This window comes from Adiantum capillus-veneris, chromosome 18 (assembly GCF_014529385.1).
Source record: "Adiantum capillus-veneris isolate H3 chromosome 18, ASM1452938v2, whole genome shotgun sequence".
In the NCBI taxonomy this organism is placed as follows: domain Eukaryota; kingdom Viridiplantae; phylum Streptophyta; class Polypodiopsida; order Polypodiales; family Pteridaceae; genus Adiantum; species Adiantum capillus-veneris.
The window spans coordinates 38,652,481-38,676,910 of NC_140948.1; the positions used below are offsets into that span (position 1 = coordinate 38,652,481).

At 42.1% G+C, this 24,430-nt stretch overlaps 1 protein-coding gene across 1 annotated transcript; it reads right to left on the minus strand.

Moving 5' to 3' along the window:
- Window positions 1-23,349: 23,349 nt before the first annotated feature.
- On the minus strand, window positions 23,350-24,087 carry LOC147435520 (uncharacterized). Its single transcript, XM_086487974.1, has one exon. The coding sequence runs from the start codon at window positions 24,049-24,051 to the stop codon at window positions 23,512-23,514; it is 540 nt and encodes a 179-aa protein (XP_086344100.1). The 5' UTR covers window positions 24,052-24,087; the 3' UTR covers window positions 23,350-23,511.
- Window positions 24,088-24,430: the final 343 nt, after the last annotated feature.

A 24,430-nucleotide genomic window follows, 5' to 3' on the forward strand; every position in this document is an offset into this window, starting at 1 on the left:
ATGTATGCATGGATATCTGTAAGAGCACAAGGTGCGCATCTTGATAGATGACGGTGCTACTCACAATTTCATCAATTATGGATTGGTGAAAAAGCTCAAACTGCCTCAAACTCTGAGTACCCACCGCTACAAGGTAGCAATGATGAATGGACATGATACTGAAATATGGGATACTCAATCCCGAGCTGTTCCATTGGAAGTACAAGGGTACTCTACTTGTTTGGATTTTCAGGTTATGAACATGGAAAGGGCTGATGTGGTTCTTGGTAGGGAGTGCATAGCCTAGGAAAATCACTGAAGCATAGCTATGAGCACAACAACTTGATGTTTGAATCCCATGGCGCACATGTTTTGTTGTTAGGAGAAAAGGATATACCTTCATCACCACTGATTTGTACTATTGAGCTTATGCAACTCGTTTCTGATAATGAAATAGAACAGGTTTTCTTGTGCTACTCACTGTCTCATTTTCTTTCTAACATTGAGTCTGTTGAACATTCCTCAACGCCGCATGCTTCTCTCTCCTCTATTCCACCAATTGCTAATTCTACACAAGTAAACGTTGCTAATCAATTACAAAAATTATTAAAGGAGTTTCAAGATGTATATTCTAATGATTTGCCATCAGGGTTACCACCGACAGGCTCAGTACAACGTAGCATTGACGTGACTGCAGGCTGTAAACCCGTTAGTAAACCACCTTACTATATGAGTTACTCAAAGGGTGCTGAGGTGGAATGGCAGCTTGCTGACTACCTTAGCAGAGGATTTATACAACCCAGTCCTTCACCATGGGCTTCGCCTATTGTTTTAGTGAAGAAAAAGGACGGTAGTATGCGCATGTGCATAGACTACCAAGGCTTAAATGCGGTTACAGTTAAGAACAAATACCCATTGCCAAAAGTAGATGAGTTATTTGATAGGCTAACTCATGCTCACATTTTTACAAAAATCGACTTGCGGCCATGATATCACCAAGTCTGTATTCGGCTTGCCGATATACCTAAGACTGTATAAGACTTCATTCCGAACACGGTTTGGACACTATGAGTTTTTGGTGATGCCCTTTGAGTTAACCAATGCGCCCGCAACATTCATGACACTTATGGATAGTGTCTTGAAGACATATTTGGGAAAAATTTTCATTGTTTTCCTCGATGACATTCTGGTTTATAGTGCTTCTAAAGAAGAACACTTACAACATCTCAGGTAGGTATTTGAGTTGTTACGCACAAACAAGTTATATGCCAAGGAATCTAAATGTGATTTTCTCAAAGATGAAATTCATTATTTAGGGCATGTTATTTCAGCTAACGGCCTATACATGGATCAATCCAAAGTGGATACCATCAAGAAATGGCCTCCTCCTAAAAATCTGGAAGAATTACAAATATTTTTAAGATTTGCTGGTTTTTACCAAAGGTTCGTTAAAAACTATGCTCAAATTGTTGTTCCTATGACGGATCAACTAAAAGGAAAAGGTAAAGCTTTTTAGTGAGGATCCGCTCAACAACACAATTTTGATACACTCAAGGATGCATTAGCTACAGCTCCTATACTGGCTATTGTAGATCCTTTGAAACCATTCATTTTGGAAACGGATGCCAGTGATCGTGCAATTGGAGCAGTCCTGTTACAAAACGGACGACCGATTGCATTTGAAAGTAAGAAGCTTGATGCAGCTCAACAAAACTATTCTGCTTACGAACGCGAACTCTATGCAATAGTGTCTACCTTAAAGACGTGGCGGAATTGTCTGTATAGTGCTTAGTTCAAGATTGTGTTTGACCATGAAAGCATCAAATGGTTTACACAACAAACAGATTTAAAGGGTCAAAAAGCCAGGTGGATGGAGATCCTTCAGGAGTATGACGCCAAATTAAGGTATCGCAAATGCCAATACAATGTAGTGGCAGATGCTTTAAGTCGAATGCCATAGATCAATTTGCTCTTGTTCATGGAACTTTGTAGTGAATTTTTAGATTCTCTCAAGGGCACATATGAGCAAGATGAAGCATATTCCAAAGTGTGGAGCCATGTTCAAAAGAGGGATCCTTCTCACTCCAATCAAGGTAGTGTACAATTAAACTCCACACCTAATTCTCCTTTATCAAGTGATGAACTACAGCGATGGAAGCATTTTACCATCGACAATGGGTACCTACTCCACAAGGGGAGAGTTTGTGTACCGGCGGACACAGACATTCGGTGCCAAATTCCTTATGAATGTGATGATAGTCCAAGTGCAAGGCACTCGGGGATTAGAAAAACTTATTCTCTCGTACGAAGATAGTTTTACTGGCCAGGTCTACATGGCTTTGCTCAAGCTTATGTCTTGCATTGCCAAAATTGTCAAGTTAACAAGGCAGAGCGCCTGAAAGCAGGAGGACTCTTACATCCTTTGGAGATTCCCAATGGAAAATGGGAAAGTATCTCTATGGATTTTATTGTAGATTTACCAACCACTATACGAGGTCATGACTCAGTATGGGTGGTCGTAGACAGGTTGACTGAAACTATGTAAGTTTATTTCGACCAAATCAACGGTTAAGACACCGAAACTAGCCAAGTTATTTGTGAACAATCTATACAAATTGTATGGTTTGCCAAGTAACATTGTTAGTGACCGTGATTCCAAGTTTAACAGCCACGTTTGGAGAGCTGTATTTAAATGATTGGATACACAACTAAACCTCAGTACATCTGATCATTCAGAAACGGATGGTCAAACGAAACGGGTTAACCAGGTGCTAGAGGATATGCTAAGAGCATATGTGAGCAAAGAACAGTCAGACTGGGAAGAATACTTACCTATTCTCGAGTTTGCCTACAACAGTGCTAAGCATGTCACAACAGGTTTTAGTTCTTCTATGCTCATGTACGGGTTTCAACCTAGGTCACCAATTACGATGGGGCTGGCAACCATAAAGCTCAAATAGGTTAAGGATTTTCTCCAAGACCAAAAGGATCTGCTGAAACTTGCTCACCAGAATGTCCGGCAAGCACAGGATCGGTATAAGAAATACGCTGATGAGAAATGTCGGCAAGTTACCTTCGAAGAAGGGGAGGAAGTATTTTTACGTGTGCCAAAACATTCAGAAAGTTTGAAAACTGGATCGACACCTAAATTATCTCCCCGATATTGTGGGCCTTTCAAAATACTCAAGCAAGTCGGTGATCGTTCCTACAAACTATTACTACCTTCACATTCTCGCATTCATCCGGTGTTTCATGTAAGCTGTCTACGAAAGCAATTACATGGGGACGACAATGTCATTGACCACCAGGTTTTGGTTGATTACAATGAACCTCCTACCTTACCGCATGAACCTGAACGTGTTCTGGATTATCATGAGTTGCATACACGACATCATGTATGACAACAAGCCTTAATCAAGTGGAAAGACCGACCTGCTGCAGGTGTGTGCATTAACAAGACACTCATACAATATGTGTATGTGTGTGTGCATATATCATCCGAATTGAAAAGTGAGTGTATGTGTAAGTGTGTTTAGTTTTCTCTAGAGAATGCGGTCAGAAACTAATTCCCTCAACACTCGTTAGGTGATTGCATGAGGTATGGTTGATAGTGAGTTAGGAAAAATAAAAAATAAAAAATAAAAAACTACTCTTAGGTGAGGTCGATCGAGCTTGGCAAATCAATCGAAAATAACAGCATGTCAACGAAATAAATAAATAAATAAATGGAGGATGAAAGATACTCATGGATCCTTGGTAGTGAGGGTTGTCCTATGAGAGTTGGGTTGCAGGTGTGCCTAATGGAATTACAACACTCAGGTGATGCCACCAAATCTACGAAGCCCAAAGACTTCATGAAACACGTAAAATAGTCTACACTACAAGAGGTTGTGTGCACTTGTGACGCTGTTAGCGACAAAAATACATTGGGTTTTTATACTCCCCGACGTCGCTAAGACCGTCGCTAACAGCGTTGATATGGAAACGTCGCTATGAGCGTCTGTATAACTGTCACTATATGCGTCGCTATAGCCGTCTCTATATAGCAACGCTTATAGCGACAATCATAGCGACGTTTATAGGCCACCTATAGCAACGTTTATAGCGACGCTACAGAGCCTTATATAGCGACGCTCGAGAGATTTTTTTTTGGTGGCAGGTCATTCACCCATCAACCATATTGAATGTTTCAATAATTGATTAAACCTGAATGAATCCATGATAAGCCCAGATTCACCTTTGAAAGAAAGTGCAAGCTTAGACATAGACCCAAAGTAGTCACCCCTCCAAGACAATATAACCATTAACTCCATCATCCATAGTATTGTTTGTAGAATAAAGATACAAAAGAATAAAGATACAAAATTGATGAAAGTAAATCAATGACATTTGTACACATCATAGGCAAAATCACTTGATTGTTAAACTTTGCAAATGTAATAGTTACAAAACCAATTGTCATTATTGAAAAAATATACATGGTATTCCAATAGTTACAAAAATACGTATAAATGTCATCTCATGATACATATGCTATGACAAAAGCAAACTAATGCTATCTAGCTACGGCTAGATTGATGTCGTCTAATCAGACATCTCATCGCGTCCAAGCGGTGTGTCTGTCGGATTCTGCAAAAGAAAACAATAAGATAGCTTTTTGTAAGTATAAACATATAATTTATAAAACAATACAACAAATAGAAAAGAGTAAAGCCTAATACTAAACATGCTGCCATGAGAACTCAGAATGTCCATCAAGGCGTTTAAGCCCTTCCTGCCTACGTACTCGCGCTCGTACGATGTGGGGTCACGTCCTGTCACATCGACTACTGTCAAAACATACAAAGAATCTATTATGTTAGAATTGAAAAACCCCTAAACCCTAAACTATCAAACCTAAAGAGCAATGCAAAAACACTTACAAAATCGGCCTCAAATGATGCCCACCCGCACGCTCCCCCAGTGGTGCTAGATCCTCAATGCCTCTACTCGCGCTTTGGCTGCTTCCTTTTGTTGCTTCCACTTGTCGGGATTCTCACGTTTTGCTTTCTTTGCATTCTTTCAATCTTCTTTGGCGAGCCAATCTGGTCTATTCCACCCATGCTTAATTGCTTTTTCCACTTCGGAACGCTTATGCTTGCAGTATTCGTGCATTCAAACCTTCATCAGGTCTTCATTGAAGCGGTTATCCCGTGTTGTAACAAGAAACTCGTCATGCGGCATGTTGATGACTCTGTTTTTTAAATCACTTGGTACTTTACTCCACATGTTTAGTATGTAGTGTCTAAACACCTGAGAGAAAAGACCGCGCATGCGCGAGATCACCTTCTTGCCTTCATCATCCAAGATGATGCCGCTGCTGAAGTCGAAGGAGTAAGGCAAGCCCTCTCGCCAGTGACGCATGAACCTGGGTGTCCCGACAGGGGTCTCTAGCGGCATGTCGATGGGGGTATGGATGGCAGGTGTCTCCACTGGAGTCTGGGCCCCGAAACGAGGAGTGTTGACTAGAGTGACTCCTAGACGAGTATCTAGTGGTGTGTGATTGCTAGGAACGGCCATCAGCCGTGCAAAATGAAGTGTAGATGGCGATGCCATGGCTGGTGTGGGGGCGGGCAAAGAAGGGGAGGGTAATGATCCTCCTCAAACACGAGGCGGTGTCGAGGCATCGGGGACGTAATCCCCACAACAGCATCGAGTGTGAAGATCCTCTCGTCCACACCGAAGCTTCGAAGCATGCTGAATGCTTTAAAACAGAGGGAGATGCTAAAGGAGTGGGAACGCGTGATGGTGCTCCAGAGCGATGACGCTCCACGCACCACTGTCTTTGTTGGGATGACAAAGAAGAAAGAAACTCATCATCATCCGTAGCTGCATTAAGCACACGAACATTTAATCTTAATATTGAATGAATGGAGAGTAAAACATGGACAAGAAGAGAGAGAGAGAGAAAAAGAGATAGAGGACTCATAAAGGAGGAGGGATTCCTGTGTAGAGAGATTTCGTTGAATTTCTGTGAATTTGTAAAAGCACTGCGCTCCGGGTGCGATGGAGACTAAATTTGCATCGCAAACATTTGCTCATAGAAGTTGCTTGCCCCACCACTAAATCTAATTGATCGGGTGAAAGAGACGTTGAGAAGCAGTAGTAGTGCTTCTTAATGTCTCTTTCACCCGATCAACTAGATCTAGCGGTGGGACAAGCAGAATCTATATTGAGCAAACCTTCACAATTGCAGCTTCAGTCTCCATCGCACTCAGAGTGCACTGCTCGTCGTCCCTGCTTGTGAGAACATACCTAGAGAATACGTACCTAGAGTCCGGGATAGTCATGCATGGTCCACATTAGAATACCTCTGATCAAAGCATTCCATCGACCTATGTGTTGACTCATATCCACCACTTCTATGCCAATCCATAATTCTGTAGCTCTTCCAATACGGAGTCCGGGATAGTTATGCATGGTCCATTAGAATGCCTCTGGTCAAAGCATTCTGTCGACCTGTGTATCGACTCATATCCACCACTTCTATGCCAATCCATAATTGTTGTAGCTCTTCCAATAGTGTACAAAGATACACATCCATATTCTTCACTTTATACCGTCCAGGCACAATCAAGCTTAGCTATAGGTGCCCCTTCTTCGTATTCAACCATGAAGGAATGTTGTAGTTGACGATGACAATGGGCCATACACTGTAAGATATTGATCTTTGACCAAATGGATTTACGCCATCCATAGCGAGGCCTAGGCACAAATTTAAAGCTTCCCTGGCAAAATCTGACCATGTTTGATCTATATGTTTCCAGGCTGTGCAATCTGCAAAAATACGTAGCACATCATCCGAAGATTTATTCTCCTCATGCCATGATGCTAGGACGGCCATGGACTTATATTTGAAGAAATGCTTGATGCGAGGAAGCAGAGGAAAATGTCACAAAACCTTTTGCGGAATTTTTGTTCCATAGAGATCTACTCGATATCTCTCAGAATCACATTTTGGACAGTCCTCCATGTCTATGTATTCCCCTTTGAACGGAATGCAGTCGTTACGACAAGCGTGGATCGAATTGTAATCCATCCTCAAGTTTTGTAAGATCTTTCTTGCTTCCTCTCTGGAATCTGGCATCACATTATCAGCTGGCAGTATGTGCTCTTTGAGCAGTCTACACAACGAATAAATGTAGTACAATTGTGTAAAAATCTATTAGATCATTATACATCAAGAGTTTTTTATTAAAGTAAACACATTGTAATAGATCACCTGAAAGGTGTTGTGACGCTAGTGTCACAACATCCTAACTTTGTCTGCATGTTGAGAAGAACCAGGAGCTCCTTCAATCTAGACACACGTGCTCCATCATGCAATGGCATATCGGCTTCACTTTTCATATCATCATAGAAAAGCCTTTCTGAATCCATGATCGTCTCGATGATTTCATTGATCTCTGACTCAAACATTGCCTCGTTGGGAATGTGGTCTGCACGATCATCCCCCAAGCTGTCAGAGGCTACATCTTGTGGCCTCACATATGCTGCTTGACCAAAGCGCCTGCGAACACGTCTATTGGGTTGCAAGATTGCTACCTGTTGGTGAGAGTCAAAGTCCGACGAGTTATAATTGGTAACAACTCGATTTATAATAGATGGATCAAACTCGCAAAATTCGCGAACGTGCTGCAAAGAAACCCATCTTGTCCGTCGCACAACGTGCTTGCATTGATTACAAGGACTAAGATCCTCGTTGAGAGATAGGTGTTTCGGTTGGACAGCCCCACATCCTCGTCACTACTCATAATGAGGGTGAAAATCTTATAACCTGGACATACACTTAATCTTCTATTGGCATCCTCCATCGTTTATCTCTCTCTCTCTCTCTCTCTCTCTCTCTCTCTCTCTCTCTCTCTCTCTCTCTCTCTCTCTCTCTCTCTGTTCACACTGTAAACTACCTCACATTCTCTAGTCGTGTCCAATCCCCGCACACCTCGGTCTAGAGGTGCACCGAGATCAGAACCACCGGGTTATAATCTCGTCTTTATTGGTCAATGCCTACATTTGTGGGTACAATAAATCTACACATCCACGTCTACATGATAGTGCATGTAGTGGACAATACCCCTTTGCCTCTTCTCTAGCTGTAGCATTTCACAGCATCTTAGCATCTTTTCACAGTAGATCTTTGTGTGTAGCATGTAGGTACGTCATTCTTGCAATGTAGCTGATGCCTGATCAAAGCACTTAATTCTTACTCTAGAATTGACGGGCTGTGTAGTGTGTGTGTATGTGTGTGACCCTTGGAATCCTCATCTTGCATCACTAATTTTTGTGTAGGCTCAATTTGCTCTTCCATTGGCTGATCATGACAGCTTATTGTATGGCAGTAGCAGTCGAACATGCAGGTGGAATTGCTGGTCCGCATGGACTGTCGCGGCTGTGAGCGTAGGAAATTTTCTCATGTAGGAAAACGGAGTCTTTTTCAGTGTTTTTCATATGAGCAAGTGTTTTTCATACAATGCTTAACATTGTGCGCGCACCTTCATTGACATGCACTAAAATCTAACCTAACTCTAAAAAAAGCTAGTCCATCGAACATAAATCTAGCTGTAATTTAATCTTAAACTCAAAATAAACCTAAACCTACTCAAATCTAGCGTGTCTAAATCTAACGTAAATAAAACTAAATCTAATCTAACGTAAATCTAACTCAAAATAAACATAAATCTAAATATAACTTAATTTTAAACTCAACATAAAAATAAATCTAAATGTAATTTAACCTAATCTAATTTAAATTTTAACATTATCTCTTTCTCTCTTTGTTTTCTCCCCTTACCTCTCTCTTTGTCTTCTCTCTCTCTCTCTCTTTGGTTTTCTATTCTCTCTCTCTTTCTCTTTGTTCAATAGGTCTTGAGTTCAACTCCTCATCGGCTAGATCTTTAAGGTCTCTTGGGATAGTTTCCTACGACGCTCAAAATTTCTTCTTCTCGGGTGTGTGTGTGTGTGTGCCAATAAAAAGAGGAATGGTATAACCTTTCTATCACCCAAGTGTGGTAGATCAGTTATGACATTTCCCTCTTGAATAACACATCTTGAGTTCAACTCCTCGTTGGCTAGATCTTTAAGGTCTCTTGGGATAGTTTCCTACGTTGTTAAAACTCTCTTCTTCTCCGGTGTGTGTGTGTGTGGGTGTGAGTGCGCGCCAATAAAAAGAGGAAAATTGTATAACCTTTCTATCACCCAAGTGTGGTAGATTGGTTATGCCATTTCCCTCTTGAATAACAGGTCTTGAGTTCAACTCCTTGTCGGCTAGATCTTTAAGGTCTCTTGGGTAGTGTCCTACAACGTTAAAACTCTATTCTTCTTGGGTGTATGTGTGTGTGTGGGTGTGTGTGTGTGTGTGCCAATAAAAAGAGGAAAATGGTATAACCTTTCTATCACCCAAGTGTGGTAGATTGGTTATGCCATTTCCCTCTTAAATAACAAGTCTTGAGTTCAACTCCTCGTTAGCTAGATCTTTAAGGTCTCTTGGGGTAGTTTCCTATGACGTTAAAACTCTCTTCTTTTTGGGTGTGTGTGTGTAGGTGTGTGTGTGTGCCAATAAAGAGAGGAAAATGGTATAACCTTTCTATCACCCAAGTGTGGTAGATTGGTTATGCCATTTTCCTCTTGAATAACAGGTCTTGAGTTCAACTCCTCGTCGGCTAGATCTTTAAGATCTCTTGGGATAGTTTCCTAGACGTTAAAACATTCCTATTTTTGGGTGTGTGTGTGTGGATGTGTGTATGTGTGCCAATAAAAAGAGGAAAATGGTATAACCTTTCTATCACCCAAGTGTGGTATATTGGTTATGCCATTTCCCTCTTGAATAACAGGTCTTGAGTTCGACTCCTTGTCGGATAGATCTTTAAGGTCTCTTGGGATAGTTTCCTACGACATTAAAAATCTCTTCTTCTTCTTCTTCTTTTTCTCTCTTTTCTCTCTCTCTCTCTCTCTCTCTCTCTCTCTCTCTCTCTTTCTCTCTCTCTCTTTTCCTCTCTCAATGTGTGTGTATGCATTCTTTGTTTATGCATGTGTGTGTGTGTGTGTGTTGTTTATGCACGTGCTCTCTCTCTCTCTCTCTCTCTCTCACACACACACACACACACAAAAACACAATGTGTGTGTGTGTGTGTGTGTGTGTGTGTGTGTGTGTGTGTGAGAGAGAGAGAGAGAGAGAGAGAGAGAGGGAGAGAGAGATAAAGAGGGGAAGGGAACATGAGAGACAGGAGAGGTAAGGAGCATACCTGGCTCTCCTTCCTCTCCTCGTGTACCCGGGGGATTCACCATGGACAACTTACCGCACCGCATAAGTGCAGGGGAGGGGTTTTTTTACAAGTTACATAAGCGTATAAGTTAGGGAACATGCCCCCAATAATTTATCTCCCAGGCTAAAAAATAAGGGAGGGGATATCATATTCATGGCGGGGGAGGGGGGGAGTGAGAAAAGGGAAAAATGGGAGGAAGTTTTTGTGTTCCAAATTATGGCTTCCCAAAAGAGTCTGCCCTCAAACTTGTGAGTCAATAGCTACAATGATATATGCAAGAACTAACACTCCTTTGTATCAATTGTTTGTTTTGTGATTATAGTTCATTTGTTGAGGGATGAAAACCATAAAGAGTTTGTATAGATACAAATTTACACGGAGAACATAACACAACTTTATAACCATGTTTTTGAGTAATGTAGATGGGTCAAAATTGGACGAGCTAGAGTGCAGGCTGAACGAGCACATAGTTTGAAAATCAAACTAAGACATATTGAGGGTACATCTAGTTATAAAAAAAGTGGTTCCTTAGTTCGTTGTCAGTCACTATGCTATACACTCTTTGATTAGTTTTACTTAGTTAGATCATGTGAGACGTGAATTTTATATGTAAGATAGGGGTATGCTAGTTTTTTGCATAAATTATCGTATAATATTCCCTAATATGAGTCGTATATAGGGGTTTTATCAAAGTTCTCTCCTCGCAGGTGGCGTCCCGTTTTGTCTATAGAGTGAATCCCCCAGGCTCGTGTGTGTGTGTGTGTGTGTGTGTGTGTGTGTGTGTGTGTGTGTGTGTGTGTCTCGAGAAGAAAGAGAGAGAGAAGGAGAGCACGGGTTACCTCTTTGCTTGCTTGAGTGCCAAAAACTCAGATCTGAGATCTGAGTTTTCGGGCGCTCTCGGTTTATTCTTTATCCTTGTTGGCGTCGCTATGTTACAAATAAACTAGCGACACCCATAGCAACGCCGTGAATTTTCACTTTTAAGCGCCGCACTGCGAGCGTCGCTAATGTGAAGTACCTCTTGTAGTGCTAGCCAAGCACATATACCCGAACAAGAATAGACAAACTAAAATATTTCTAAGTTGTGACTTAAAGAAATTTTAAGGAGGTGCCCAGATTTATCACCTAGCATACATTTGCCTATGCACCTTACAACTTATAAAGCTCAAAGAGAAAACCAATATACTAGCAAGAATTTGTGCCACAGGGTAATCAACTAGATGAAAAGCTTCTCCAAGAAAAATGTGTGTTTGTAAGCTTTTTCGAGAGTAAAACTTTACCATGTTCACAAACACAAAGTCCAATTCCTTACTAAAAGTTTCTCTATGGCACCCCAATTTAGCTGTAGTCTGGAATCCTAGCATCTTGAACTGCAGACGTGAAGTCTGCAGGGACATTGGAAATATCTTTTCCAAGGCTTGCAAGCACTAGTATAGCCTCTATGCGGTTCTTTTCAGAATCGTTGTCGTCTGTACCATCACCATCATCACCACCGGAACCATCATTACCGTCATTATCATTACTATTTGCATCATCAAGCTGTGAGCACCGTTAGCAGAGGTCAACCCTGCTAGCCCGCAAAGGCCCATGATCCAGATTTATGTTGCCCATATAAAGCCTTTTTCGATGACTTGACGCTAAAACCTCCTCAACAACTATTTCCACTCGTACAAGCTGCAATCAAAACAACATGTTGTCACCATGATTTGTCTTCCCCGACTCTCTACCGGTCTATTACGCACAGTCGTCAAGATAGCTAGGGTAAAAACATGCTTTTGTTCCTTTTACACCTGGTTTGAGTAAGTGCCATTGCAACAGAAGAAGCTTCTGTGTCTCTATTGCAAGAAATTTGCCCTTTGAGCTACCAGCTGAGCTTCTTAAGTGGAGCTTGGAATCCATTTCTGAGGAGGACCGAAAAATTTATGAAGCACGACGAGCAACTATTTCTAGAAGTCTTCCGAGAGCTTTGAAGGTGCATATAGATTTTCACAAGAGTTTGACAAAGGTTGCACGCACATCGGACCTCAAGCCTGTTGATTGTACTAGTCAATCTATTTATTCATGGAAGTCCAGGCAGACATGGACACGATCTTTAGAGAGAAACTCTATTCGTAAATAAGGTCAAAAGGGATGGGTTTTTTTTTTTTGGTGGCAGTCGAGAGCACTTCTTTGCTACAGGAGACTCAATAGTACTAGGATTTCTTTTAGGTGACTGAAGAGAAAGAGCGAGAGTTGGTTGGCACATAGTTGGTGGCTACGAGTGATCAGTTGCATGGGTAGGCGCCGTTTGGTGGTAGGGAGGATTTGTAGAGAACGGAGGAGGCTGGGCTGTGGGCTGGTGACCATTAGAAGAGTAAAGTACCTCTCAGCGAAATGTGACGTAGGCTGCATGGTGGGCGCCACTGAAGAGAGAGATGGCCGCCCCTTAGTTGGTGAAGTTGTGGACCACTAAAAAATGGCGGTTGAAGCTGATGGGGTGGTTGGTAAAGGTGGTTTGGCTGGTGCAGACGATCAGGGAGAGAGAGAAAGAAAAGGATCAGCACTGCATGAAGGGCTAGTGGGAAGGGAGTTTGACTGGGACTACGACGCTCACTTTTGTATGGAATTCAAAGGTAGTGGGGCTCGATTTGTCCACAACCAATATTATCACTGGTGGCACTGGCGTGGCCGCAAGAGGGGGGCACGAGGGGATGGGATGGATGGTGGGTGCCACTGTTGTTGCCGACATGCAAGATGAATGGGGACAATCCTCCCCCCGTAGTTCAACTAGAGCTTGTGTTTTTGTCTGATCGGGAAGACAAGACACAACTGCAAGTTGATGGAAACACAACATGACAAGAACGCATGGATAACTAAACTTCATGTTGTAACATAGGCGCAGGGTGTTGCCGCAACATGGGATCTCCATCACTTGCATTGAGAGAGGGTATTGCCAGCCGGATGAGGTCGCGTAGGACATTGGCCATGGTCCTCGTGATGGGGTCGCGTAGGAAGTTGGCCATGGACTTACCGCATAAGGGATGGAAGCTAATTACTCCTCGATGATGGCAATAACGGATCAACAAATTTCCCTGCTTGTCGATATATCGAGACCCACAACCTCTTTTCCCTTACTTAAACCATACCCTTTGGTTGTGGTAGCCAGCAAATGTGTTGTCACCTTCCTTTTAAAAATCTTGGAGTCTTGGGGTGGATTTCTATTGCGAGGAAAAATAAATCTTCCTCCATTTTTCCTCGTTCAGTAGACTTGTCATTAACATACTCAAAATATTTCTACTTTTCTTCTTCTTCATGCTTGAGAGTGATCGCATGTGACTTATTTACTTGGTGAGTCAAAGGCCCTTTTTTTCCTTCTTTGAGCCTAGAAAAGGCCGCTCGGCATGATCTACACCGTTGCCCTTGAGCCCAATCGCACGGCCAATAACCTCTGTAATCAAATAAAGCAACCGAACGATAAAGCACCTGCTTTGTGTTGATAGCCTACACTGGCGCTCAACAGTACATGGCGGGGTATTGATAAATTTTCTCAGTGTGACTCCAAGGGACTTGAAGCTTTCGCAGCGATGGAGATTATTCGCTTGCTGGCTGTTCAAAATCCAACCCAAGCTATTGTTGATGCAGTTTATCGGTCCTTGCAAGGATGCCACTCGTATTGGATCTACTAGAAGACAGGCTATCGCGATATCTCTCCTCTAAGTAGAGTAAACCGGGAGACTACAAATCTGTACTATACTGCCGGTGTTGATAATTCATTAGCTTGCAGTAGCGCTAGAGTGGTCAAAGTCGCATATTGAAACAACGCTTTGTAGTGTTGATTTAAAGGCATAAAATTGAGCATTACTTACCTGTAGCACACAGAGGCGTGAAAAGAGTGAGCAAGCCGGCAACAGCAAATACGAACAAAGGTGAAGGGGGATATGAGTGTTGCTCAGCTACAATGCATCCAGGTTTGAAAGCAGAGAAGAAGATCAAGAGGGAGCATACCCTGCTCACTTGTAAGAAAGAGGAGAAGAAGGGGGCGAAGGCAGTACCCCTTAAGCATTTCATGTACAACAAGGGAGAAGGGGGAGAAGTTGCCCAACTAGATAGTGTAGGCATTGCTCGGGAGGAAGAGGAGTGGCTGCTCCCATCACTCCCATACATTTGGTTGACATGTATGCCAAATGTGGTGTACTTCTGAAAGCACAAAAAGTTTTTGATGAGCTTCATGTCTGGGATGCGGTCTCTTGGAGTGCATTGATTGTAGGATATGCCCAATAGGGCCAGGGTCATGAAGCTTTGGGCAGTTTTTGGCAAATGTAGAGCGAGGGGTTCTCTCCGGATGTAGCATCTTTGACTGCAATTATAGGAGCACATGCGCAGCAAGGGTTGGTCAAGGAGGCTTTGGATTGTTTTCACCGGATGCAACAGGAGGGCATCTTCCCAAACGCAATCACTTTTGTTAATGTGCTCAAAGCATGTAGTCACGTAGGTCTTGTGGTCAAGGGCCAAATATATTTTAACATGAAGAAACATTATGGCATTAAACCAAATGATGAACACTATACTTGCATGGATGATTTGTTTGGACCTTCAAGGCTCTTTGAAAAAGCTATGAGAGTAATTGTGATGGTGCCATCATCTGATCATTCTTCAGTTTGGTTTTCTCTTCTAGGTGCTTGTCAAAAGTGGGGAAATGTGAAGCTTGAAAGGTTTGCCTTTGAGCGCACAATACAATTAGACCAATGTAATGCACCAATTCTTGTTGGGGGTACTAAGTAAGCATCTGCAGAACGAAGTTATAAAACCGTGAACTTAAATTGTGCCGCCAAACACACATCACAACAAACATGGGATTGCAATGGTGCTACCTCACTAATATAAAAATAGAGACGCATAAAACAATGTGCAAAGATTCAAACTGCCCAACATTTTTTTAAGTGATAAGTGTTCTTATGGTAAGTATCAGTGATGAATATTCTCAGAAAGTGAGCAAGCAATTTCATTTCTTAAAAGGAGTGCTTGATCTCAAGGTTATAATTGCTAGATTTTCCTTGTTCTATCGATGGAGGAAGGATAAAATGTGTTTGAAATGTAGTCTAATGAGTATGATCATGTTGATGGAATTGCATGAACTTAGCAGAACACTAACATCAAGGAGAAAGCCTGGGTATAGTTCAAAGTATTTATTTCACGAGAGACCATTTTTTTCTTTTAGCATTTGTGAGAAGGGATTCAAAGCGTTCTCGCTTATCAGAATTTGTTACACAATTGAGTACTTTCATGCAAAGTATTGCTTGGAGCGCGAACGAAAAGCTGTCCTAGCAAAACTGCCAGATATTGAGGAGGAAGATTAGCTCATAGTGTCTTATCCAGCTAGTCACAGGAAGAACAAAAAGGTCTAAAGCCCCACACAACAATGATCCACCTAAAAAAATTTCCGGATGCTTTTTTTACAAGCATTGCTCAACAGCAAAGGAGAATTCGGACGAGCACAAATTTACATGGATGCTTTTTGGAGCCAATGTTGAGAGGAATGTGTTGTCTTTTGTTGGGTGCTTAAGCATAAACTCAACAATTAGAGATGGATTAATGGACCACCATTTGCTGCATGGAGCAAGGACACATCAAGCCTGGAAGGGGACAATGCTCTACAACCCACCCTCGAGAAGTGTTATAGACCTTACACAGACTCATGGAGCAGTGGTTACTTCATAGTCAATGAGGTGTGTGCCTTATTATGTCGAGGTGCAAGACTAGAATTACATATCTAATAACAAGAGCTCATGAAAATGAAAAAAGCTAAAGGAAGAAACAAGGTGAAGGGGTAGGGAAAGGCTCCCAAGGGACCTTTCTCCATAATGCATGTGACCAGCTGGCAGAGGCCGGGAGCCATGCTAGGAGCATGCATTATGGAGGAAACCTCCACCGATTGCCAGGCTGGGAGCATGCATTCTTGAGGAAAGGTCCTTTCCCTCCCATCATGAGTCAGAGGGAGGGGGGCCAGCGCATAGTAGGCCATAAACGAGTTGCAATCTGTCTCTATTATGGGTGCTGAGGTGGCATGCTCACAAAAGAGATCCATTCCACCAACTAAGGTGGCCATAGCTGGTGCAATTTCGGTTGTTGGCGTGCTGCAGGTTGAGATAATACACTCTTAATAGAATGACTCTCAATTAATTACCTGAATTCCAAGCTCTAGGTAGTATAACTACCAGGAGACATTGTCGATTTGAATGCCGTCCTGGCTGATATGGATGGAGATGCACTCTCTCATACTGCTGGCGTGGAAGAAATATGGCCAAAAGATTGATCCAATGAGCCCTGGACTTTCCACAACAGAAATGAAGTGAGGACACATATCCAAATGCAATCACCTATGCTTTTGTCTTGAAGGCATATGGCACTGCCTTAGTTGACATGTATGTCTGAAATGTCGTCTCTTGAAATTGGCATTGATTGCAGGATATCCCCAACAAGGACTGGACCACAAAGCTCCGGCTCATTGGTTTTAGGATGCAAAGCAAGGGCACTTCTTGCACTACATAGGAGTTCAATACGTCTATGATGTAAAACATAAAGTTAGCTCTGCTTCTCTTTCAGTTTAATCTATATCTTGCATATTTTCTATTTGTCTTAATGTGGGTTTTGTGTGTGACAGGGAGGACACATATCCACAACACTAGACGTTTCAATTGCACAAGTGTAACTTCAACTCAACAACACTACAAGGTTCGTTATTTGTATCCAGCACCCCATGACTATGAGTTTGCTTGGTGCAACACATAAACGCTACGGGGTAGGGCACGGCTTCCGTTTCTTATAATTTTTGGAGAGACCATAGTGCCAGCTCTCCACCATACTTTTGTATGGCACCTTTGCATGACATGCACTATATACTTTGCAGTTTCAGTTTGTGATGTTTTATTGCAAGACGATATGTTTAACTATTCACATGGCTTTTTTGTAGCTTGACTCAAACATTGTCCGCCTGCTTGCACAATTGGATACCATTCGTACACAATTATCAGTTCTGTAGTGTAGTTCATTTTTTATAGTTTATTTATTCTTTCTATATTTTTGAGTCTTTCAAAGCTTCCTTAAGTTTAGTTAAGCCATATGTTTTCGTCACCAGTGCATCCTCAATTTCGATCATAGTATCTATATATCAAATAGACATGCATTTCTTTTCTTAGAGTTTGGCAATTCAACCTATATGTTGAAATAAAGGAAAATTGACTATGCTTGATTGAGGATAAGATGGGTGTCTCAAAGATGTTTCCACGATTTAGAGACTAAATGGTCGATATTACTAGGGTGAATGGTGCAATTTGCAAAAAAATACCAAAGTAGGTTAAGTTACAACCCTTTTGCTCGATTCGGTTACCCTCTTTAGTAGCTCTTTGTCGTGTATGGAGCACTATGGGACACAACTTGCTTCTTCCCAATGAGCTATTATTGGTGCCTATCAATAGGTTCTACTCAAAAACCCAAGGCGACAACAATCACAACTAGCTAACCAAGTAACCAGCTGCACTCCAAAATCTATCAAATTATGTACGGGAAAGGCCCACCAAGCAAGACTAGTTGACTAATCAATACTCTAAAAAGTCATCGAGATTTAGCTCTTAGATAAAGTGGCCTTCTTTACAATCTCTAATCATGGTAAATTTTTTTAAACAAATCACATAATTAGCAAATTGATAACATGGAACTTGAGAGATAAATACACTTAGCTCTAGGATATAACCGTCACAACTTTCATCAGGAGCAATTTTTTTTCTGCTAGCTCTGATACCACTTCTACACACGAAGGTGTGGTGGCCCTGCAAAAATACCAAAATAACATGTTGCAAACCATAAAACTGACAAATATGCATACCTGGCACATCCACGAACTCGTAATCGAAGCTATACGTGAACAACGAGAGACGAAAAGCGGAAGAGAAGGAAAGAGCACGCATAGGCGCACCTCCTAGAGTGGAGTGCTACGCCGGTACGGCGAGAGAGAAGAGGGGAGAGGAGAGAAGAAGTACACAGACACTGGGTGCAATCTCCCCCCATGCAAGAGTGATGATCATTTCCCTCTTGCACGTATTTCATATATAGATTTCTTGAATGGTCAAATTGAGTACAAATTGGCCGGCCGGTCATAAATGGACAAAGCCCATAAAAGAGTACTTGAATAATAAAACGTACAATAAATGTATTTCCATTCGCATAGGCCTAGATTGGTCCAATCTTTTTCACCTATCAAATGTAATAAATAATAAAATATCAATTCCATAACAACATGTATCTTGGAAGGGGGGGAGATTCACTATATGTACACCATAGATACATTGCATGCGTTCAAGGACTAGTTATAAAACCCCTTAGCTGTGAATTTTCCACCAATAAATAGGACACTTTCTTAACTCAATCTATAATTTTTTCTTGAATACCCTTCTGTATTTGAAAATGTGAAAAAATATAGAATATAAGAAAATCCCTACTTTTGAACCCACATGATATGCTTTTTTAAAGTTGTGGTGACCCCTTCCCCGAGAGATGCATGCAATCCAATTGCATGTATCTATTTATATTACCTATCTTGACTTCCCAGAGCACAGAATTGATTGTCTTATTGTTAGCTCCATTGAAAAAGGCCACCACACATGGAGCGTTATGGAGGTTCTAGCCATCACGTTACAATTTCTCTTGTGTGATGTCCCTCTTCATTACTGTGCCAACACCATGTTTGCTCTCCCTTTCCATGCCTAGGTTTAAAGATATCGTGCTCATGTCATCTCAATAGTAGTAAAATTGAAGATTTTGGCAACAAAAAAACATTGAGTGTCTTGCTTTAGATCGTGATGCGGCACAGGTAGTAGCCAGTGGTGCTTCAAGTTCCATTCATTATCTTTCACCTACTCATTGTGGAGTAGAAAATGGTGTTTCATAAACAATGTGTCATGGGTCTTATCATCCTAAATATAGAAATGGGTGGTCTTATGAATCTCACCCGCCACTTAGCACACAAAAGAGATTTGAATAGGTATGGTTATCTAGCTTGATCTCATTTTGCACCTTGAACGCATAATTTTTGAAAGGTTCACTGCAAAAGCCACAATTTCATCTTGAAAGTTCTGCAAATATTCTTTTAATCGATTTACTTGCCTCTTGCTCTTGTAGCATAGACAATTAACATGTCTATTAGTGCAAATATGGCAACGGCAAAGCGCATGACCACCCATGTTGTCTAATAATTCCCTTGTATGCATTTGATTGAAGGTTTTCTTAGAGTCCACGAGTTCCATACAATATTTACGCATAGATCTCGAAGTGTATGAGGGAGATATTTATGTTCGGATGTGCTTACTGAAATCTCAGATGAAATTGCTTCTGTAAACAAAAGAATCAACATCACACATGCAGGTAGACAATACTTCGAGCACACATTGCTTTAAGCACTGTGAAGCACTGAGAAGTAGTGGAGAAAATTATAGAGCACTTGGAGAAGTAGTTGAAAACATTGAAAAGAACATTGAAGCACTAAGAAGCAGTACGAAGCACTCTTAAGTAGTCGTAAGTACTCCGGGGCACTCTAAAGCACTTTCAAGCGCTGCAAAGCACTTTGAGACATTTTGAATAAATTCAAAGCACTCGAAATGATTGTAAACCACTTATGAGGCACTCCAAAGAACTTGGAAGAATTTTGAAGCACTATTAAGATGTGTTATGCACTCTTAGTCACCATGTAGAAGCACTGTGGAGTAGGATGAAGCACTATATATGAAGCATTTCAAATTAGTTGGAAGCACTATGAAGAACAAATCAGAAGACATTTTAAATAAATTCAAAGCACTCGAAATGATTGTAAACCACTTATGAGGCACTCCAAAGCACTTGGAAGAATTTTGAAGCACTATTAAGCAGTGTTATGCACTCTTAGGCACCATGTAGAAGCACTCTGGAGCAGGATGAAGCACTATATATGAAGCATTTCAAATTAGTCGGAAGCACTATGAAGAACAAATCAAAATTTTTGAATGCTCGGACTGGCATCTGCTTAATGAATGTTCCCCACCACTATATTCATTCTAGCTTAGGAGATGCGTTGGGGGGTAGTGAGGTGCAAGAAACACGCTACAATGACATTGTTGAAAGAGTGTGGGGTCTGTAGGCCCTCTGGAAACAAGGGCTACCGCACGGACTTCTTTGCGCACGTGATCTACCCCTGATCTGCTGGGAAATCGTCTAGGTGTAATTATTTTACCCCATCGCTAGGAGGAAATGACTTTTACCCCATCTCTAGGAGGAATAAATTTTGAGTCTCCGACAGTGGGTGAGGCCATCCCCAACAAGACGCAAGTTCTTAGGCTCTGGACCCAATATATATATATATATAAAAGTTGTCGCGTGCACCATCACATCTTGCCGGAGTTGTCTCTGTATGAAGGATCACATCGGCGCCAAGTGCGCATGCTCAACGACTTTACCAATTCACAAAAAAACATGCTAGATGCCAGGTATGAAGTGCTGCAAATGGATGCCGAAATCCTCTATCCCTTATTAACGAAACTCAGAGTACATAGACTTGCATGTTGTTGCGCAAGCTAACATCCTGGTGCTCTCTATCAACAATCAAATAATCCTTTGCAACCTTGTTTCAAATACTTGGAGGTCGTTGCCCCCTTGCTACAACCTACAACTGGAGCAAGAATTCCTATTGTCAAGGTGGCATGTGCTCTAGATCCTACATACAGAATAGAGCCGGTGGCATGTGCAAAAGAATCTTCAAAGGAGTAAAGCCTATTATTAATTTCAACCTTAAAGTTAATGTTTTTGTTTAGTACTAGCTGCTATAGCTCTTGCAAGTATTTTGATAATTCTGACTTGTACACTAGCCCTTTATACTAGTAAGGCTTTTTGGTTTTGTTTTGGCCTATCTACAATGTAAGGCTTAATACAAGAGAACATTCAATGGAACAAATCAATGGAATGTAAACAAATAGAATTAGTGTTTATGTGCTCCTTTTAGCGTATATGTAACATATCTCATTGGATATTAGGAGTATCGATTTTATTAAATTGTCGACCAAATATTCATCCCAATCTTGAACATTTAAAACTTGCAACCGAGGCTATTTAGAATATTTAGAAATAGATTTTGGTCGAGGCTATAAGATGGTAAGTGATGTAAGTACTAGTTAAGTATGCTGAGTTTTTCGGACAAATGACTTGGTTCTATGCATACATACTACAAGAAAATATTGTGCCTTGGTATCTCTCTTGTTGAAGATTCGCCGGTCGCACTTCAAATAAGCTTTTCAAATAATGACCTAGAGATTAGGGAGGGGGAAAAAAACTTCGGCAAAAAGGGTCAGTATGTGTCCCTAATCTTTTTTCCATTTCTTTATGTAGGAATCGAGGGAGATATCTTTGTTTGAAGGGATGTAAAAGTAAAGGTACGTGTTTTAGTTTGAATAGAAAAGGAAGCAGACATCCACGTGACCCATTAGTCAAGGTTTTTGACAATTGAGATCCGTTCTTTAGCGGTTAGCATGCAATTTGTCAGAGAATATCTAGCAAAAAAGGGAGGTAGGCAATTAGAGTACGATCAGCTGTTATGGAAAGTTATAAAAAAGTTTATTTTTGGAGATATTTACTCTGACAACTAGGCATCGAGAAAATATTGGGGGACCATTCCAAATTTGAAGGGCATTTTGGGAATTCACGAGAAAATATTGGGGGAGCAGGGGACTTTGGATTTTTCATCGCGCACAAGACGTGCATGGGCAAAGGGCGGTGCACAGGGGCGAGGTTGGGAAAAGTGTGCATGGACGTCGCGCGTGCAAGGTAGCAGTGCCAGCAAGTGCGACGGGGACATGCTCTCTCTCTCTCTCTCTCTCTCTCTCTCTCTCTCTCTCTGTGTGTGTGTGTGTGTGTGTGTGTGTGTGTGTCTGTCTGTACGGTGATGTCGATGCATTGCGTGGACACAAGAAGAGCAGGGAGCAACATCATCGCGAAGGGGAACGAGGTTGGGAAGGGGAGGCAAGGCATGGGTGCCGTAGGTCGTAGGGCAACTGGGAGACTAAAGAAGGTTCGCCTCTGCAGGGTCCAAGCCTGTGCGATCTGCGAGCTGAGTTTGCTAAGCAGAGGCGATAACGACGAGATAGTGGAATGATGAAGGCGGAGAAAGTGCATTGCCGACTGCTTGCAATGATGAAAGCGGAGATAGAAGGCATGGAGGAGGATGAGGGGACAACAGGGTATGGCGAGCGGGTGGAGCAAGGAGCATGTGCATCGACTCCAATTGATAAAAGTTAAAGAGCAGCGAATCTTCATAGGGCCATAATGTAAGTCCTAATAATAGATAAAGGAGGTGAAGGATCACGGTGGCCTGCCATGCACTAGTACAATGCAAAAGTAGACTAACATTTTGTTTTTCTGCGGGTCACTTTTATTAATGGGAATCTAAAATCCTTCTTGACTATTCCAAGTAAAGTGGTATTGGCCCTTGGCCGACACTGCCTCCCCTCCCCTGTGCAACACCATGTTCTAGGAGCCCTGTGTTGCATGAGAGAGAGAGAGAGAGAGAGAGAGAGAGAGAGAGAGAGAACTTGTAGTGCATTGCCTTGCTTTGCACGACTTTGTCTCTATCTCCACCCACTGTGACCTCTGCACTCCTTGGCACTATTTGTGAATGAAACAGAAATTCGTAAATGCATTAGCTCATCGTGCTCTACCTAGCTAGTTTCGCCTGCGAAAGAGGGAGATGATTTTTATTCTGGAGCACCCCAATTGAATCGGTACTAGAGTTCACCAATATTAGCTAGAGCAACAGCACAACAGTCAATAGTTTGACAAAGTATGAGTAATGACTGTGCAGGACACAATACACCTGAACATGACACAGCACAAATTGCAAAACACATTGGCACCATGTTTACAAAATGTTTACCGGTTGAGACAGTTTCAAGCAAAATCAGATTTTCTCAGGTCGTTCTTTCCTCAAATCAAAGAAAGCATATCCTTCAATTTCACAGAATTCTTTGATTCATAAAATGAAGAACCATACCAACCTTAAAAAGACAAAAACTGACCATTCCCGAAACATCTATTTCCTCTTTATAAACCAGACAAGCCAAAAATGATACATAGCTATAAAAAAAACTCTTAACGCAAGAACCAGGTCAAGGAAAGCTTTGCAAAGGCTGCCAGAGACCGTAGTCACAGCAAGCTTTCCAAAGAGAGGTAATGACTCATACTAGAGATGGAGATCAAGCTGCTCCAACAATGCAGTCCCGTGCAAGATGCCCTTGCTCGCCACAGTTGTAGCAGCCGCGGCTTTCACTGCCGCCTCCACCGCCTCGTCTGCTGCTACCATCAGTACAATCACGGGCAAGATGACCAGACTCTCCACAGTTGTAGCAAGATCCAACACCTCCTCCACCATAGTTCCTACTTCTTGCACCCCCTCGACCCCTCCCTCTACCTCCGCCGCCTCCGCCTCCATAGCCGTAGCTATCTCCCGTCCCACCCCGGCACATGATTCCTGTTCGGTCCCATCACGTCTACCACCTTGGTGTGCCCATCGTCGCCGTTCTCCACAAAGAACTCCACATCTTTGCCAGGTTGCAGCGAGCGTAATCCCTCGGAATGAATGGAGGTCTGATGCACGAGTCATCCTGCACTGGACCTGCAGACTTGGAGTGCAAAGTTGCAAACACTGTTTGGCTATGGGGCATTGGGGATAGCAAACACGGTTGATTTGATTTGGCGTGGCCGGGCCGTGGAATGGCAGCATGTGACGTGCATTGGGGTCCACGTAGCCAGTTGATCGATCTATCAGATATCCATTGGATAATAATTTGGATTAAAGCAAGCCTACGTACTGGTAATGGTGGTGCTGCGTGCATGAATTTCATGACGCACGGTGCGCCATTGGCTGCTGTTGTTGCCGTAGTACGACTTCAGCCACACTCTTGAAAACACGGTACATGCGCCAGGCATGCCAATGACGGTCACGTGCAAGTCTTCCAAATTGTTGGCGGTCCACATGGACGCCATCTGTGAGAGGACGCCCTAGCTAGCCCAACACTATAGCCTTTCTTTAGCAGGCCAAAAATAGACGTCTCCATTTTTCTATGAGGCGTTTGTAACTAAGCTCAAAGAAAGCTGGATCA

Excerpts from the sequence above, each read along its gene's own strand:
- LOC147435520 (XM_086487974.1), bottom strand. The coding sequence starts at position 24,051 with ATGCTGCCATTCCACGGCCCGGCCACGCCAAATCAAATCAACCGTGTT.